Here is a 17,288-nt window from a genome sequence, read left to right as displayed (position 1 = left end):
AACCCCAAATCCACCCAAATTCAGCATTAGCCATATTCCTCTGAATTAATTTTTCACTAGGAGTCAATCCTTTACCTTCACAAGTCACAATCAAGTTAAATATCTATTTACAACTTTAAGTATTGCATTCTCATGACACAGGACCAGGTTTTTATTTTGCTCTAGGGAAGTGGGTGAGACCGGCAAGTCTGCATTTATCGCCCATCCTTATTTGCCCTGACAACGTGGTGGTCAGCCTTCTTCTTGAACCATGTAGACCCTACGTGTAAAAAAAAAATGTCTGCACCATCAATGTATCAGGGACAAACGGCATTTGTGTAAACCACAATCATACAAATGCCTCTGCTGCAACGATTGCTTAACTTCTCAGTACAATTTTGAACAATGCAAAATGAACTAAATGCACTTGCTTCAATAGGCTCTTTCTTGAACAATCATGTTTGTCATTTCCTTTGACTTCAATATCTAACAGGCAGCGAATCTAATCTAGTCAGTTCCTCTCCTCCTGCCCACCACTCTCAGATGGCTAGGTTATTGTGGAGGTTCTGTGTAATTTTTTTTATGCATTCATGGGTTGTGGGCATCGCTGGCTAGGCCAGCATTTATTGCCCATCCTTATTTGCCCTTTGGAAGGTGGTGGTGAGCTGCCTTCTTGAACTGCTGCAGTCCATGTGGGGTAGCTACACCAACAGTGCTGTTCAGAAGGGAGTTCCAGGATTTTGACCCAGCGACAGTGAAGGAACGATGATATAGTTCCAAGTCAGGATGGTGTATGGCTTGGAAGGGAACTTGCAGGTGGTAGTGTTCCCATGCACTTGCTGCCCTTCTAGGTAGTAGAGGTCACTGGTTTGGAAGGTGCTGTCAAATGAGCCTTGGTGCATTGCTGCAGCGCATCTTGTAGATGCTACTCACTGCTGCCATGTGCGTCAGTGGTTAAGGGAGTGAATGTTTGTGGATGAGGTGCCAATAAAGTGGGTTGCTTTGTCCTGGATGGTGTTGAGCTTCTCGAGTGTTGTTGGAGCTGCACCCATCCAGGCAAGTGGAAAGTATTTCATCACACTCCTGACTTGTGCCTTGTAGATGGTGGGCAGGCTTTGGGGAGTCAGGAGATGAGTTATTTGCCGCAGGATTCCTAGCCTGTGACCTGCTCTTGTAGCCACGGTATTTATATGGATACTTCAGTTCAGTTTCTGGTCAATGGTAACCCCCAGAATGTTGATAGTGGGGGATTCAGTGATGGTAATGCCATTGAATGTCAAGGGGAGATGCTTAGATTCTCTCTTGTTGGAGATGGTCATTGCCTGGCACTTTTGTGGCGCAAATGTTACTTGCCACTTATCAGCCAAAGCCTGGATAATGTCCAGATCTTGCTGCATTTCTACACAGACTGCTTCAGTATCTGAGGAGTCGTGAATGGTGCTGAACATTGTGCAATCATCTGCAAACATCCCCACTTCTGACCTTATGATTGAAGGAAGGTCATTGATGAAGCAGCTGAAGATGGTTGGGCCTAGGACACTACCCTGAGGACCTCCTGCAGTTATGTCCTGAAGCTGAGATGATTGACCCCTAACAGCCACAATCATCTTCCTTTGCACTGGTATGACTCCAACCAGCAGAGTTACCCCCGATTGCCACTGGCTTCAGTTTTGCTGGGGCTCCTGGATGCCATACTCGGTCAAATGCTGCCTTGATGTCAAGGGCAGTCACTCTCACCTCACCTCTTGAGTTCAGCCCTTTTGTCCATGTTTGAACAACTGAGGTCAGGAGCTGAGTGGCCCTGGCGGAACACAAACTGAGTGTCACTGAGCAGGTTATTGCTAAGCAAGTGCCGCTTGATAACGCTGTCGATGACACCTTCCATCACTTTACTGATGACTGAGAGTAAACTGATGGGGCAGTAATTGGCCGGGTTGGACTTGTCCTGCTTTATGTGTACACCACATACCTGGGCAATTTTCCACATTGCCAGGTTGATGCCAGTTGTACTGGAACAGCTTGGCTAGGGGCGCGGCAAGTTCTGGAGCACTGGTCTTCAGTACTATTGCCGGAATATTATCAGTGCCCACAGCCTTTGCAGTATCCAGTGCCTTTAGTCGTTTCTTGATATCACGTGGAGTGAATCGAATTGACTGAAGTCTGACATCTGTGATGCTGGGGACTTCAGGAGGAGGCCAAGATGGATCATCAACTCGGCACTTCTGGCTGAAGAGTGTTGCAAATGCTTCAGTCTTATCTTTTGCACTGATGTGCTGGGCTCCCCCATCATTGAGGATGGGGATATTTGTGGAGTCACCTCCTCCAGTTAGTTGTTTAGTTGTCCACCACCATACACGGCTGGACGTGGCAGGACTGCAGAGCTTGGACCTGATCCGTTGGTTATGGGATCGCTTAGCTCTGTCTATCGCATGCTGCTTTTGCAGTTTGGCACGCAAGTAGTCCTGGGTTGTAGCTTCACCAGGTTGACACCTCATTTTGAGGTATGCCTGGTGCTGCTCCTGGCATGCCTCCTGCGCTCCTCATAATGAAATAAGGTGAAGGATAAATTTACAACAGTTAACCTTTAGCCTGTGCAGGTAAATAAAGTATAGAGAATTTGCTTCCTAAGCAGTACAGATCTTAACTTTTGTATTTTTTGCTTGTATTGAATACTTCAACTGAGATCAGAGTTAAAATATTGAAGTTGAAACATGCATTTCCAGTACAAACCAGGAGATGGCATAATTACACCAGCAACTGGAATGTTTTTTTCAAACCTCTGCCTAAAATTCCCCCATTACTCTCAACATTAAAACAGCCTGTTATATTTCCCAAATAAAACCCTACCCTTATGCGGAGTCCCCATTACTACTAACTTAGTGATCTATTTCATAAATACTTCCTAAGATGCCACTCACCAAACGGCCTCGCTCATCTTCAAGATTCTTTAGAACTCCTGCAAACTCTTGAAGTGACCTCGCTTTAAAAAAAGTATAATTAGCCAATAGAAATAACCATGATTGCCCACAAAAAGACAAAGTACTAACTTACGCCACTACAATAAAGATAGTATAAATTAGATCCCAGGCATCAATTACATCACACATAAAGCAAAACTGAAGACCAAAATGGAGAGTCACACAGTGGCATGGTTCACTGGTATTCCAATGTATTCCCCTTATCTTTCTGCAAAACAAAGGTGTGCCTGCATTTACTGTTACAAAGAGCTCCCATCCCTCCATGTATTTAGATAGAAAACAAATGATAAGGGAAAATACATGACACAGGGTAAGAAGCAGAGAGGAAACCAACATTCCACCTAGTAACTCACTCAAACTTCTGCTGACACCAAAAGTAGAACATAGCGTACAGTGCCCCATTTCCATTTTAAGGCAATTAGGTAGATAAATGACAGCTGTAAATACTTTCTTTAAGTACCAACTCTGATGATCTATGGCTTTGGTGGTTTGTGATCCATCTCCAAACGAAGATGGGAATGAGATGGCATTGTATATAACCTGCCCCACTGATGCACAAAGTAATGACAGTGAGAGTAATGGTTACAAAAATACTGCATTTAGACTAGTGGCATATTGTGTGGAGTGAATCTAATTAGATGGGTGTTTTTTAATGTCAACTGTTCCACAAATGAGGACTGAAGAAATGTGTTGTTGAGTGAATGAAATGAACCACAAAGTGGTCTGTGAGAGAGCATCAAATTTGAAGATTATTTTCTTAATTGAGCTAATGAACCAGAAAATACTGTTTCTTGTTTAAAAATAAAGTGACCACAACTCAAGTCAATTCATAGAGTCATTTAGGGCACAGAAGGCAACCATTTGGCACTCAAGTCCATGCCGGCTCTTCACAGAGCTAGGCAGTCAGTCCCACTCCCCGGCTCGATCCCCATAGCCCTGCAATTCTATTTCTCTCAGGAGACCATCCAACTTTCTCTTGAAGTCATTGATCATCTCCGCATCCACCACCCTTGTGGGCAGTAGGTTCCAGGTCACTACCACCCACTGCATAAAACGAGTGCTTCCTTGTATTCCCACTGCATCTTCTGTCCAAAATTTTCAATCTGTGCCCCCCTAATCCTTGTACATTAGTTAATGGGAATGGTTTTTCCTTGTCTAACTTATCTAAGCCTGTCATAATCTTGTACGCTTCTATTAAATCTCCCCTCAATCTCCTTTGTTCTAAGGAGAACAAACCCAGCTTCTCCAACCTAACCTTATAACTAAAATTCCCCATCCCTGCAACCATTCTAGTAAATCTCCTCTGCATCCTCTTGAGGACCCTAACATCGTTCCTGAAGTGTGGTGACCAGAACTGGATGCAATACTCCAGCTGGGGCCTAACCAGAGCTTTATAAAAGTTCAGCATAATTTCCTTGCTTTAGTACTCAATGCCCCTATTTATGAAGCCCAAGATCCCATATGCTTTACTAACCACTGGTACAAGGATTTTGTTTTTTTTATTGTATATTAAAAACTTAGAATTCTGTGTGTTTTAAAAAAAACTGAGAAAGAATTTCAGTGGACATTGAGAGACCTGCAAATAGCTGAAATTTAGGAATGTTTTGAAAGGAAGTTCAAAACAAAAGCTCAATTTTATGTGTGTTTTAAAAGGAAGATGAACTTGTACACAAGGAGAGGAAAGCAGGTAATTTCAAGGAAACCAGCAACGGTTTTGAGCTCTTGGCTACTCTTGGACTGACAAGAAAGCCTTTATGATTGGGCATGTAACTTGGTTCTGGAAGTTTCAGTTTCACTTTGGACCTTTCAAAAAGCCAGTGAGTTGGACAAAGAGCAGGCATTTGAAATTTGGTTTTGACCTGCCTGGAGATTAGAGGAAGACCCAGAAAAAGTGTTACCTCTGTAAAGGAATCCTGCATCTCTTGAGAAGAAACCCTGTATTTCAAAGGTGGCAGATTCCTATTGCCTCCTGTCTCTCAAGAATCCCTGCATCAAGTGTGGTTCCTGTTGCCTCTCGTGCTTTAAGAAATCCTGAAATCTGAAGAACTCTTCTATTGCTATACTGCGGCTGTAAAACTTAAGACAACCTGTTGCTACACCCCTGATGGAAGACCTATGTGAAGCCTGTTGCAGCTGAATTTCTTTGAACACCTACTCATCGCAGACTGTTCATCAACTTCGCCTGGAAAGAATTCGAGTGGCATCCAACTATTTGAGACACCTCACAAAACCAAAGAACTTCCTACCAGAATGTGACATACTAAGTTATGTTATTATTCCTTTTACTCCTATGGAACAGCTGTAAACCAAAATCCCTTTTTTTCCTGGTTAACCTTTTTTTTGGATGTATGTGTGTGTGCATGAGGAAATAAGGAGCTTTTCATATATCGATTTACTTCATTATTGGTTAAGACTTATTCTGGGGATAAATAGAGTATCTAATTGGCTGTTCTTCGGTAAGTGGGAAAATTTATTGATAAGCTGTGACACATGGAGAAGTGGGACTGAAATAACAGTGCACTCCTCCCACCTCAGTCATAACACCACTCTCTCAATATGCCCGCCACCTTCAAAAATCGATCCACATGCACCGCATGGTCCCTCTGTTCCTGCGCACTCTTTAGAACTGTGCCATTTAGTATATATTGCCTCTCCCTACTCCTTCTGTCAAAATGCATTACCTCACACTTGTCAGTATTAAATTCCATTTGCCACCTGTCCGCCCTTTCTGATAGCCTATCTATGTCCTGTTGCAGGCGGTTCATATCATCCTCACTTTTTGCCTCACCTCCAAGTTTGGTGTTGTCAGCAAATTTTGAGATTCTACTCTGTATTCCAAGATACAAGTCATTTATATATAGCAGAAAAAGGTAGTGGTCCCAACATTGGCCCTTGGGGAATACCACTGTCTACCATCCACCAGTCTGAAAAGCAACCATTTACTACGACTTGCTGTTTTCAGTCCTTAAGCCAATTTTTTATCCAATTGGACACTGACCCTCCTATTCCATAAGCCGCAATTTGTTAACGAACCTTTCCTCATCTTTTAGTTTGTTGTCAGTTCTTGGCCTACTTTGCCTGCTCAGAATCATGAAGATATTTTACAACACTCACGCTGAAACCTGCAAGGTTCTGAGGCAGAGGAAGGAGAATAGAGTCACAACTTGTTTTCTTTAGTTCATTCCCTGGATTTGGGCATTCAGTGCCACGGTCTGCATTTCTTACCCATCCTCAAATGGGTTTGACAAAACCAAGAGGCTTGTCCACCCACTACAAATGGCAGGTAGGAGTTAACCATATATACACAGCAATGCGATTTGTTGCAAATGTGTTGTTTATCATAGAAACATAGAAAATAGGAGCAGGAGTAGGCCATTCAGCCCTTTGATCCTGCTCCGCCATTCATTATGATCATGGCTGATCATCCAATTCAGTAACCTGTTCCCGCTTTCCCCCCATACCCTTTGATCCCTTTAAACCCAAGAGCTATATCTAACTCCTTCTTGAAAACATACAATGTCTTGGCCTCAACTGCTTTCTGTGGTAGCGAAGTCCACAGGCTCACCACTCTCTGGGTGAAGAAATTTCTCCTCATCTCAGTCCTAAAAGGTTTACCCAATATCCTTAGACTATGACCCCTGGTTCTGGACTTCCCCCACCCTGTCTAGTCCTGTTAGAATTTTATAGGTTTCTATGAGCTCCCCCCTCACTCTTCTGAACTCCAGCGAATATAATACTAACCGACTCAATCTCTCCTCATACGTTAGTCCCGTCATCCCAGGAATCAGTCTGGTAAACCTTCGCTGCACTTCCTCTATTGCAAGAACATCCTTCCTCGGACAAGGAGACCAAAACTGCACACAATATTCCAGGTGTGGCCTCACCAAGGCCCTGTATGATTGCAGCAAGACATCCCTGTTCCTGTACTCGAATCCTCTCGCTATGAAGGCCAATATACCATTTGCCTTTTTTACCGCCTGTTGCACCTGCATGCTTTCCTTCAGCGACTGGTGTACGAGAACACCCAGGTCTCCATGCATATTCCCCTCTCTCAGTTTATAGCCGTTCAGATAATAATCTGCCTTCCTGTTTTTACTACCAAAGTGGATAACCTCACATTTATCCACATTATACTGCATCTGCCATGCATTTGCCCAACTTGTTCAAATCACCCTGAAGCCTCTCTGCATCCTCCTCACCATCCCACCCAGTTTTGTCTCATCTGCAAATTTGGAGATATTACATTTAGTTCCCTCATCTAAATCATTGATATATATTGTGAATAGCTGGGGTCCTAGCACTGATCCCTGCAGTACCCCACTAGTCACTGCCTGCCATTCGGAAAAAGACCCGTTTATTCCTACTCTTTGTTTCCTGTCTGCCAATCAATTTTCTATCCATCGCAATACACTACCCCCAATCCCATGTGCTTTAATTTTACACGCTAATCTCTTATGTGGGACTTTGTCAAAAGCCTTCTGAAAGTCCAAATAAACCACATCCACTGACTCCCCCTCATCAACTCTACTGGTTACATCCTCAAAGAATTCTGGTAGATTTGTCAAGCATGCTTTCCCTTTTGTAAATCCATGTTGACTCAGTCCAATTCTACCACTGCTCTCTAAATGCTCTGCTATAAAATCTTTGATCATGGACTCTCGAATTTTCCCCACTACCGAAGTCAGGCTGACTGGTCTATAATTCCCTGTTTTCTCTCTACCTCCCTTTTTAAATAGTGGGGTTACATTAGCTACCCTCCAATCTGTAGGAACAGTTCCAGAGTCTATAGAATCTTGGAAGAAGGTCTCCCCTCAGCCTTCTCTGCTCTCAGGAAAACAACCCGAGTCTACCCAGTCTCTCTTCATAGCTGAAATGCTCCAGCCCAGGCAACTTCCTGGTGAACCTCCTCTGCACCCTCTCCAGTGCAATCACATCCTTCCTACTGTGTGGTGCCCATAAATGTACACAGTACTCCAGCTGTGGCCTAACTAGCATTTTATACAGCTCCATCATAACCTCCCTGCTCTTATAATCTATGCCTCGGCTAATAAAGGCAAGTATCCCATATGCCTTCCTAACCAACTTATCTACCTGTGCTGCTGCCTTCAGTGATCTATGGACAAGTGCACCAAGGTCCCTCTGACCCTCTGTACTTCCTAGGGTACTACCATCCATTGTATATTCCCTTGCCTTGTTAGTCCTCCCAAAATGCATCAACTCACACTTCTCAGGATTAAATTCCATTTGGCACTGCTCTGCCCATCTTACCAGCCCATCTATATCATCCTGTAATCTAAGGCTTTCCTCCGCACTATTTACGACACCACCAATTTTTGCGTCATCTGCGAACTAACTGATCATACCTCCTGTATTCACGTCTAAATCATTAATGTACACTACAAACAGCAAGGGTCCCAGCACCGATCCCTATGGTACACCATTGGTCACAGGCTTCCACTCATAAAAACAACCCTCGAACATCACCCTCTGCCTCCTGCCACTAAGCCAATTTTGAATCCAATTTGCCAAATTGCCCTGGATCCCATGGGCTCTTACCTTCTTAACCAATCTCCCATGCGGGACCTTATCAAAAGCCTTACTGAAGTCCATGTAGACTACATCAACTGCTTTACCCTCATCTACACATCTAGTTACCGCCTCGAAAAAATCAATCAATTTAGTAAGACACGATCTCCCCCTGACAAAGCCATGCTGACTATCCCTGATTAATCCCTGCCTTTCCAAGTGGAGATTAATCCTGTCCCTCAGAATTTTTTCCAATAGTCTTCCTACCACTGATGTTAGACTCACCGGCCTGCAATTACCTGGTTTATCCCTGATACCCTTCTTGAATACTGGCACCCCATTCACTGTCCTCCAGTCCTCTGGTACCTCTCCTATGGCAAGAGAGGATATGAAAATTTGTGTCAGAGCCCCTGCCAGCTCCTCCCTTGCCTCACATAACAGCCTGGGATACATCTCATCTGGGCCTGGGGATTTATCCACTTTTAAGCCCTCTAAAACAGCTAATACTAACTCCTGTCAATGCTCATTTATTCAAGTCTATCACAATCCCCCTTGCTGATCTCTACACCTACATCGTCCTTCTCCATAGTGAACACAGATGAAAAGTAATCATTTAAAGCCTCACCTATGTCCTCCGACTCCACACACAGATTGCCACTTTGGTCCCTAATGGGCCCCACTCTTTCCCTGGTTATCCTCTTGCCCTTAATATACTTATGAAACGCCTTGGGATTTTCCTTTATCTTGCCCGCCAGTGTTTTTTCATGTCCCCTGTTTGCTCTCCTAATTACTTTTTTAAGTATCCCCCTACACTTTCTATACTCCTCTAGGGCCTCTGCTGTTTTCTGCGCTCTGAATCTGCCATAAGCCTCCTTTATTTTCCTTATCCAATCTTCTATATCCCTTGACATCCAGGGTTCCCTGGACTTGTTGCTCCGACCCTTCACCTTGACAGGAACATGTTGGCTCTGAACTCTCACTATTTCCTCTTTGAATGACTCCCACTGGTCTGATGTAGACTTTCCTACAAGTAGCTGCTCCCAGTCCACTTTGGCCAGACCCTGTTTTATCATATTGAAATCGGCCTTCCCCCAATTCAATACCTTTATTTCTGGTCCATCTTTGTCCTTTTCCATAACTACCTTAAATCTTACAGAGTTATGGTCACTATCCCCGAAATGCTCCCGCACTGACACTTCTACCACTTGTCCGGCTTCATTCCCTAGGATTAGGTCCAGTACCACCCCTCCTCTTGTCGGACTTTCTACGTGCTGGCTCAAAAAGCTCTCCCATATGCACTTAAAGAATTCCACTCCCTTTAAGCCTTTTGCACCAAGACTATCCAGGTTGATATTGAGGAAGTTGAAATCCCCTACTATTATTACCTTATTATTTTTACACCTCTCTGAGATTTGCCTGCATATCTGGTCCTCTATCTCTCCCTGACTGTTTGGAGGCCTGTAATACACACCCAGCTAAGTCATTGCCTCCTTTTTGTTTTTAAGTTCTACCCATATGGCCTCATTTGAGGAACCTTCTAAGATATGTGTGGAGCCACAGGAAATGGGCGAGGTCTTAAATGAATACTTCTCCTCTGTATTTACCGTGGAGAAGGTAATGGAAGCTAGTGAGTTCAAGGGAGAGAACAGCGATATCCTGGAGCATATCAACATTACAAAGGAGGAAGTGTTGGAGGTTTTGAAGTGCATTAAGGTGGATAAATCCCCAGGGCCTGACCAGGTGTATCCTAGGATGCTATGGAAAGCAAGGGAGGAGATTGCTGGGGCCCTGGCAGAGATTTTTGTATCATCGTTAGCCACGGGTGAGGTACCGGAAGACTGGAGGATAGCTAATGTTGTGCCTTTATTTAAGAAGGGCACCAGGCATAAGCCAGGGAACTACAGGCCGGTGAGCCTTACATCAGTGGTGGGAAAGTTATTGGAAGGGATTCTGAGAGACAGGATTTATATGCATTTGGAAAGGCATGGTCTGATTAGGGATAGTCAGCATGGCTTTGTGCGTGGAAAATCATGTCTCACGAATCTGATTGAGTTTTTTGAGGTGACGACCAAGAGGATTGATGAGGGCAGAGCGATGGACGTTGTCTACATGGACTTTAGCAAGGCCTTTGACAAGGTCCCGCATGGTAGGTTGGTCCGGAAGGTTCGAACACATGGGATCCAGGGTGAGCTAGCAAATTGGATACAAAATTGGCTTGGTGATAGGAGGCAGAGGGTGGTAGTGGAGGGTTATTTTTCAGATTGGAGGCCGGTGACCAGTGGTGTGCCGCAGGGATCGGTGCTGGGCCCTCTGTTGTTTGTCATATATTAATGACTTGGATGTGAATGTAGGGGGTATGATTAGTAAGTTTGCAGATGACACCAAAATTGGTGGTATAGTGGACAGTGTCTAAGGTTACAACAGAATACAGATCAACTGGGAAAGTGGGCAAGGGATTGGCAAATGGAATTTAATGCAGCCAAGTGCGAAGTGATGCATTTTGTGAAGTTAAACCAGGGCAGGACATATACAGTGAATGGCAGGGCCCTGGGGAGTGTTGTTGAGCAGAGAGACCTTGGGGTGCAAGTACCTAGTTCCCTGAAAGTGGCAACACAGGTAGACAGGGTGGTGAAGAAGGCGTATGGCATGCTTGCCTTCATCGGCCGAAGCACTGAGTACAACAGTTGGGACGTCATGTTACAGTTGTACATAACTTTGGTTAGGCCGCATTTGGAGTACTGTGTGCAGTTCTGGTCGCCGCACTACAGGAAAGATGTGATTACGCTAGAGAGGGTGCAGAAAAGATTCACAAGGATGTTGCCTGGTCTGGAGGGCTTGAGTTATAAAGAGAGATTGGATAGGCTGGGTCTGTTTTTCCTGAAGCGAAGGAGACTGAGAGGGGACATGATAGAGGTATATAAAATTATGAGAGGCATAGATAGGGTAGATAGCCAGAGTCTGTTTCCCCTGGTAGGGGTGACTAAAACTAGAGGGCACAGATTTAAGGTGAGAGGGAGGAGGTTTAAAGGGGATCAAAGGGGTACATTTTTCACACAAAGAATAGTGGATATCTGGAATGAGCTGCCTGAGGAGGTGGTGGAGGCAGAAACAGTAGCAACATTTAAGAGGCATCTGGACAGGTACTTGAATGAGCAAGGCATAGAGGGATATGGAATTAATGCAGGCAGGTGGGATTAGTATAGATCGGCATTATGGTCGGCATGGACGCGGTGGGCCGAAGGGCCTGTTTCTATGCTATACGACACTATGACTCTATACCATCCCCTCCTTACTGCAGTAATTGACTCCTTGATCAACAGTGCAATGCCACCTCCTCTTTTATCCTCTCCCATGTCATGCCTGAAGATTTTATACCCTGGAATATTGAGCTGCCAGTCCTGCCCTTCCCTCAACCATGTCTCTGTGATAGCAATAAATGAGTATGATCTAATTGCCATAACAGAAATGTGGCTACAGGGTGACCAAGGCTGAGAACTGAATATTCAAGGATATTCGACATTTGGGAAGGACAGTCTAAAAGGAAAAGGAGGTGGTGTTGCGCTGATAATAAGGGATCGGATCAGTACATTAGCAAGGAAGGAACTCAGATCGGAAGAACAAAATATGGAATCTGTTTGGGTGGGGCTAAGAAACAGCAAGGGGCAGCAAACCTTGGTAGGAGTTGTTTATAGGCCACCAAAAAGTAGTGTTAGTGTGGGGCATGGCATTAATCAGGTAATTAGAGAAGCATGTAGCATAGGTAATACAGTAATCATGGGTGACTTCAATCTGCATATAAATTGGGTAAACCCAATGAGCACTAATGCTGTGGAGAATGAGTTTCTGGAGTGTGTTGGGGATGGTTTTCTAGAGCAGTATGTTGAGGAACTGACTACAGAACAGGCTATTTTAGATCTAATATTATGTAATGAGAAAGGGCTAATTAATAAGCTTGTTGTAAAAGAACCTTTAGGGATGAGTGACCATCATATAATAGAATTTTACATTATGTTTGAAAGTGAGGTCGTTCAAACTGAAGCCAGGGTGTTAAATTTGAACAAAGGAAATTATGAAGGTATGAGGGGCAAATTGGCTGAGGTGGATTGGGAAAATACATTAAAAGGTATGACAGTACATAGGCAATGGACAGTCTTTAAAGAAATATTACATAGTTTGCAGCAACTTATACATTCCTTCAAGGCACAAAAACCCCAAAAATAAAGACAGTCAACTGTGGATAACAAAGGAAGTTAAGGATTGTATAAGATTAAAAGAAAAGGCCTATCAAGTTGCCAGAAATAGTAGTAAACCTGAGGATTGGGAGGATTTTAGAATACAGCAAAGGAGGATGAAGAAACCGATAAAGAAAGGGAGAATACAATATGAATGTAAGCTAGCAAAAAATATAAAAATGGACTGTTAAAAGCTTCTACACGTAAGTAAAAAGGAAACGTTTGGCTAAGACAAATGTGAGTCCAATCCAGGCAGATTCAGGAGAATTTATAATGGGGATTCGAGAAATGGCGGAGAAGCTAAATGATTACTTTGTGTCTGTCTTCACTGAGCAAGATACAAGAAGTCTCCCAGAATTAGCGATCCAAGGGGTTAGGGTTTCTGTATTCACCACCTGATCAGGCAGTGCATTCCAAATCATAACCATTTGTTGCATAGAAGTTTTTCCGTTCGCTTGTCGATGTGCCCTCTCATTATCAAGCCTTCAGCCACTAGAAACAGTTTCTCTATTTACTCTTACTTCTCCACAAAAAATTCTGAGAGATAAACTGAATCTGCCACTCCCAGTTTGACAGACTTCCAAGCTGGGGAGAGATGGAGAAACTGGGGAAATGGGGGAAGTATGGCAAGCCATGCAGCCCACAGAGATCAAATCCGCATTCTTTTAAATGTCACACAAAAATATAGTCTAGAAATGGCTGATTGTTCTTGAAGCTGCTACACCTAGCTGGAATTAAAAGTTGCCTCATTGAGCCACAGCCATCTTGGGCCATGCATCAGCAACACATCATCTCACCTTACCAAATCAACTGCATACAAAAGCTGACATATTGAGCTATGTCCAACTCAGACCATGCACCAACTCACCCTTGTTAACAAACCACCCCACTGCAAACACTGAGGTTAACTGAAATGAAAACCAAGTGCAATGCAAAAAGGGCTACCAATTCACAATTAACCTATTTTGTGCTATGGTCATTGAACAATTTCACCCTTTTAGTACCTTGTGAAGCTATTAAGGGCATGCAGAGAATAGAATAAAAATGAAACTCACCTATACAGATCTCATCATCTGTCTCCGCATCTCCAATACATTGAAACTTAAATTCATTTAATGATTCTGCAAACTTCCTCTTCGCAAAAGATAAATCTGAATATAGAAAACAAACAGAATTTAAGGGCGCTGTGTCAAAAAAATTTGCAGCAAATTTTATTGCTAACCGCTTTGGAATGACAAAGGGCACAGAGGTGTCGCTTACAGAAGTCACTCTAATTAAATGCAACTCACTGTGAAATGCTTAGAGGCATTCTAGCGTGCTAAGATGCTATATAAATAAAAAATAAAATAACCTAAGCCTCTATTGATGTGGACACCTGGGAGTCCTTAAATTGGAATTAGCTCACTTGCTCTTTCCTTCTTTGGGAGGGAAGTTTTTCACCTCCATTCATGTTTCTTACAGACTTGTACACACACTGTGAGTTAATTATACCAGGAGAGGTTCAGGGGTGGGGGGGGTGGGGAGGAAGCGGCGTAAGTTTTAAAAAGGCAAATGTGTGAAACTTGACCCCAACCCTGCTTCCAATTTAACCACGACAGGTTTCAGGGCATCCAGGTAGCCCACTCTGGAGAGGCTGGTCTGTAATTACAATATTACTGACATTTTCACAGCAATTTGAATTTCCAAGGACTCAGGAAACCCAGCAGCTAAAGGGAGGCAGGAGCATCTACATCCAGCATAAAGTGCTTTTTAAAGCACTGCTTGTGAGTCAGGAGGAACAGGAATGCTTCCAAAGGCCAAGAAAACCTGCTCCTGCGATTGACTGACTTCATCTTACTTTAAAAACCCACAATCTCTCCTGCCCCACAACCCCCCTATGCCCTGTACCCCGATTGCTGGTCCGACAACATCTACCGATCCTGATCTTTCCATTTGCTGGGGACCTTTCTCCAACGGTCCCCAGCTGCAGCCTTCTACCACTGGCTTTCCCTTCAACCAGGCTGTCAATTTGGTTGGGTGCCGAATGGGAAACTAAACAAAGAAACGATAATTAAGAACTCAGCAGGACCTAGTGTTTTTGGGTTTCTTCTCCCATACCAGCCATTAATATCATGGCCTATGTCTAAGCAAAGAGTAGGCATGAGTTACGTGTGCAAAATCTCTGCTAACATTGCTTTGTAACTGGCCATGAGATGTGCATGTGCAACCTGACATGACATAGCTTCTAATTTCATTTGCTTGCCAATTAGGAAGTGCCTGCTCTGTGCTCAGCAACACCTCTCTCCTCCACATCCCACCACAAAAAACTTTACTAAAATTCAAGAACTCACCATTGGAGGCATTTCCTACAACTTCACAACTCAGCAGGAAGTTTCAAAGTGCTGCACCAACCTTGAAGAAACTTCAAGGAAACTGAATTTAGCGTCATATAAGGCATAGGAGGACGACATTCAATGCAACGAGTCCATGCCAGTTCTCCGTGGAGCAATCCAGTCAGTTCCACTCCCCCACTTGATCCCCGTAGCCCTTCAAGTTTATTTCCTTCAAGTGCTCATCCAATTTCCTTTTGAAGTAATGGATTGTCTCCGCTTCCACCACCCTTGTGGGCAGAGTGCTCCAGGTCATTACTACTTGCTGCATGAAAAATTTCTTCCTCACATTCCTCCTGTACCTCTTGCCTAAAGCCTTCAATCTGTGTTCCCTGGTCCATGTACCATCAGTAAAGGAGATGTTTTTCCTTGTCTAACTTACCTAAGCTATCATAATCTTGTATACCTCTATCAAATTTCCCCTTAATCTCCTTTGCTCCAGGGAGAACATGCCCAGCTTTTCCAACTTAACGTGGTAACCAAAATCCCTCAACCCTGGAAGCATTCCAGTAAACCTCCTCTGCACCTTCTCAAAGATTCACATCTTTCCTAAAGTGTGGTGACCAGAACTGGACGTAATGCTCTAGTTGGGGCCTAACCAGAGCTTTATAAAGGTTCAACATAACTTCTCTGCTTTTGTACTCTATGCCTGTATTTATGAAGCCCAAGATCCCATATGCTTTGCTAACCACTCTATCAATAGTTCCGGCTACCTTCAAAGATCAATGCATCTGACCCCGCCCCCCCCACCCAACCGCCCCACCCCGAGGTCACTCTGTTCCTGCACACTCCAGTACCTCTATCAAATCACCTCTTTAGAACTGTACCATTAGTCTATTTTGCCTCACCCTATTCCTTCTGCCAAAATGCATCACCTCACACGTGTCTGTGTTAAATTCCACCTGCCACTTGGCTGCTTATTCTGCTAATCTATGTCCTGTTGCAGGGAGCTCGTATCATCCTCACCCTTTGCCACTCCTCCAAGTTTGGTATTATTGGCAAATTCTGAAATTCTACTCTGTATTCCAACATCCAAGTCCTTTATTTATAGCAAAAGAAAAAGGCAGCGGTCCCAGCACTGACCGTTGGGGAACTCCACTATCTACCATCCTCTGGTCTGAAAAACAACTAATTTGGCATGACTTAATGTTTTCTGGCAATTTAAGCTCAGTTTTACAGTGGTTCCAGCAGGAATACAATTGCTCACAAAATTTTGAACAAAATTAGGGTTACACAGACAACACAACTGAATATTTTAACCTCAAATTAAGCAGAGTGACCTCACCCTGCATAACTAGAAGAGCTTGTATCACAGAATCACAGAATTGTTACAGCGCAGGAGGCGGCCATTTGGCCCATCGTGTTTGCACCAGCTCTCTGAACGAGCAATTCACTTAGTTCCATTCCCCCATTTTTACCCGTAACCCTGCACATTCTTCCTTTTCATAAAACAGTTTAATTCCCTTTTGAATGCTTCAATTGAATCTACCTCCATCACATTCTCTGGCAGCGCATTCCAGACCTTAACCACCCGCTGGGTGAAAAAGTTTGTCATGTTGCTTTTGCTTCTCTTACCAAATACTTTAAATCTGTGCCCTCTTGTTCTCGATCCTTTCACGAGTGGGAACAGTTTCTCCCTATCTACTCTGTCCAGACCCTTCATGATTTTGTGTACCTCTATCAAATCACCTCTCAGCCTTCTCTTCTCCAAGGAAAGCAGTCCCAACTTCTTCAATGTATCTTCATAACTGAAGTTCTTCAACCCTGAAACCATTCTCATGAATCTTTTCTGTATTCTCTCCAATGCCCTCACATCTTTCCTAAAGTGCGGCACCCAGAACTGGATGAAATACTCCAGCTGAGTCTGAACTAGTCTTATACAAGATCAACATAACCTCCTTGCTCTTGTACTCTATGCCCCTATTAATAAAGCCCACGATACTGTATGCTTTATTAACCGCTCTCAACCTGTTCTTCCACCTTCAATGACCTATGCACATCTACACCCAGGTCTCTCTGCTGCTGCACCCCTTTAGAATTGTACCCGTAGTTTAATATTTCTCTCCTTGTTCTTCCTACCAAAATGAATCACTTCACATTTCTCTGCATTGAACTTCATCTGCCACCTGTCTGCCCATTCCACCAGCTCAAGTCACAACCAACTTATCTTTCAGTAAACCATTCCAAAAGCATGAATCCACTTC

At 43.7% G+C, this 17,288-nt stretch overlaps 1 protein-coding gene across 13 annotated transcripts in view; it reads right to left on the bottom strand.

The window, feature by feature from the left end:
- Positions 1-17,288, bottom strand: part of LOC137375927 (rho GTPase-activating protein 26-like) — a 225,176-nt gene that overhangs the window by 127,430 nt on the left and 80,458 nt on the right. For 11 of the 13 annotated variants that reach the window (XM_068043639.1, XM_068043635.1, XM_068043642.1 and 8 more), the window contains exons 2-3: positions 13,771-13,866; positions 2,898-2,959 (exon numbers count right to left, since the gene is read on the bottom strand). In XM_068043639.1, the coding sequence (XP_067899740.1) occupies positions 2,898-2,959; positions 13,771-13,866 (158 nt within the window). The remainder of the gene's footprint in view (positions 1-2,897; positions 2,960-13,770; positions 13,867-17,288) is intronic. The other 2 variants (XM_068043640.1, XM_068043643.1) reach the window with 1 other exon arrangement.

The sequence above is a fragment of the Heterodontus francisci genome, chromosome 12, assembly GCF_036365525.1.
Source record: "Heterodontus francisci isolate sHetFra1 chromosome 12, sHetFra1.hap1, whole genome shotgun sequence".
NCBI classification, from domain to species: domain Eukaryota; kingdom Metazoa; phylum Chordata; class Chondrichthyes; order Heterodontiformes; family Heterodontidae; genus Heterodontus; species Heterodontus francisci.
This window is presented reverse-complemented; position numbering and strand designations above follow the sequence as displayed.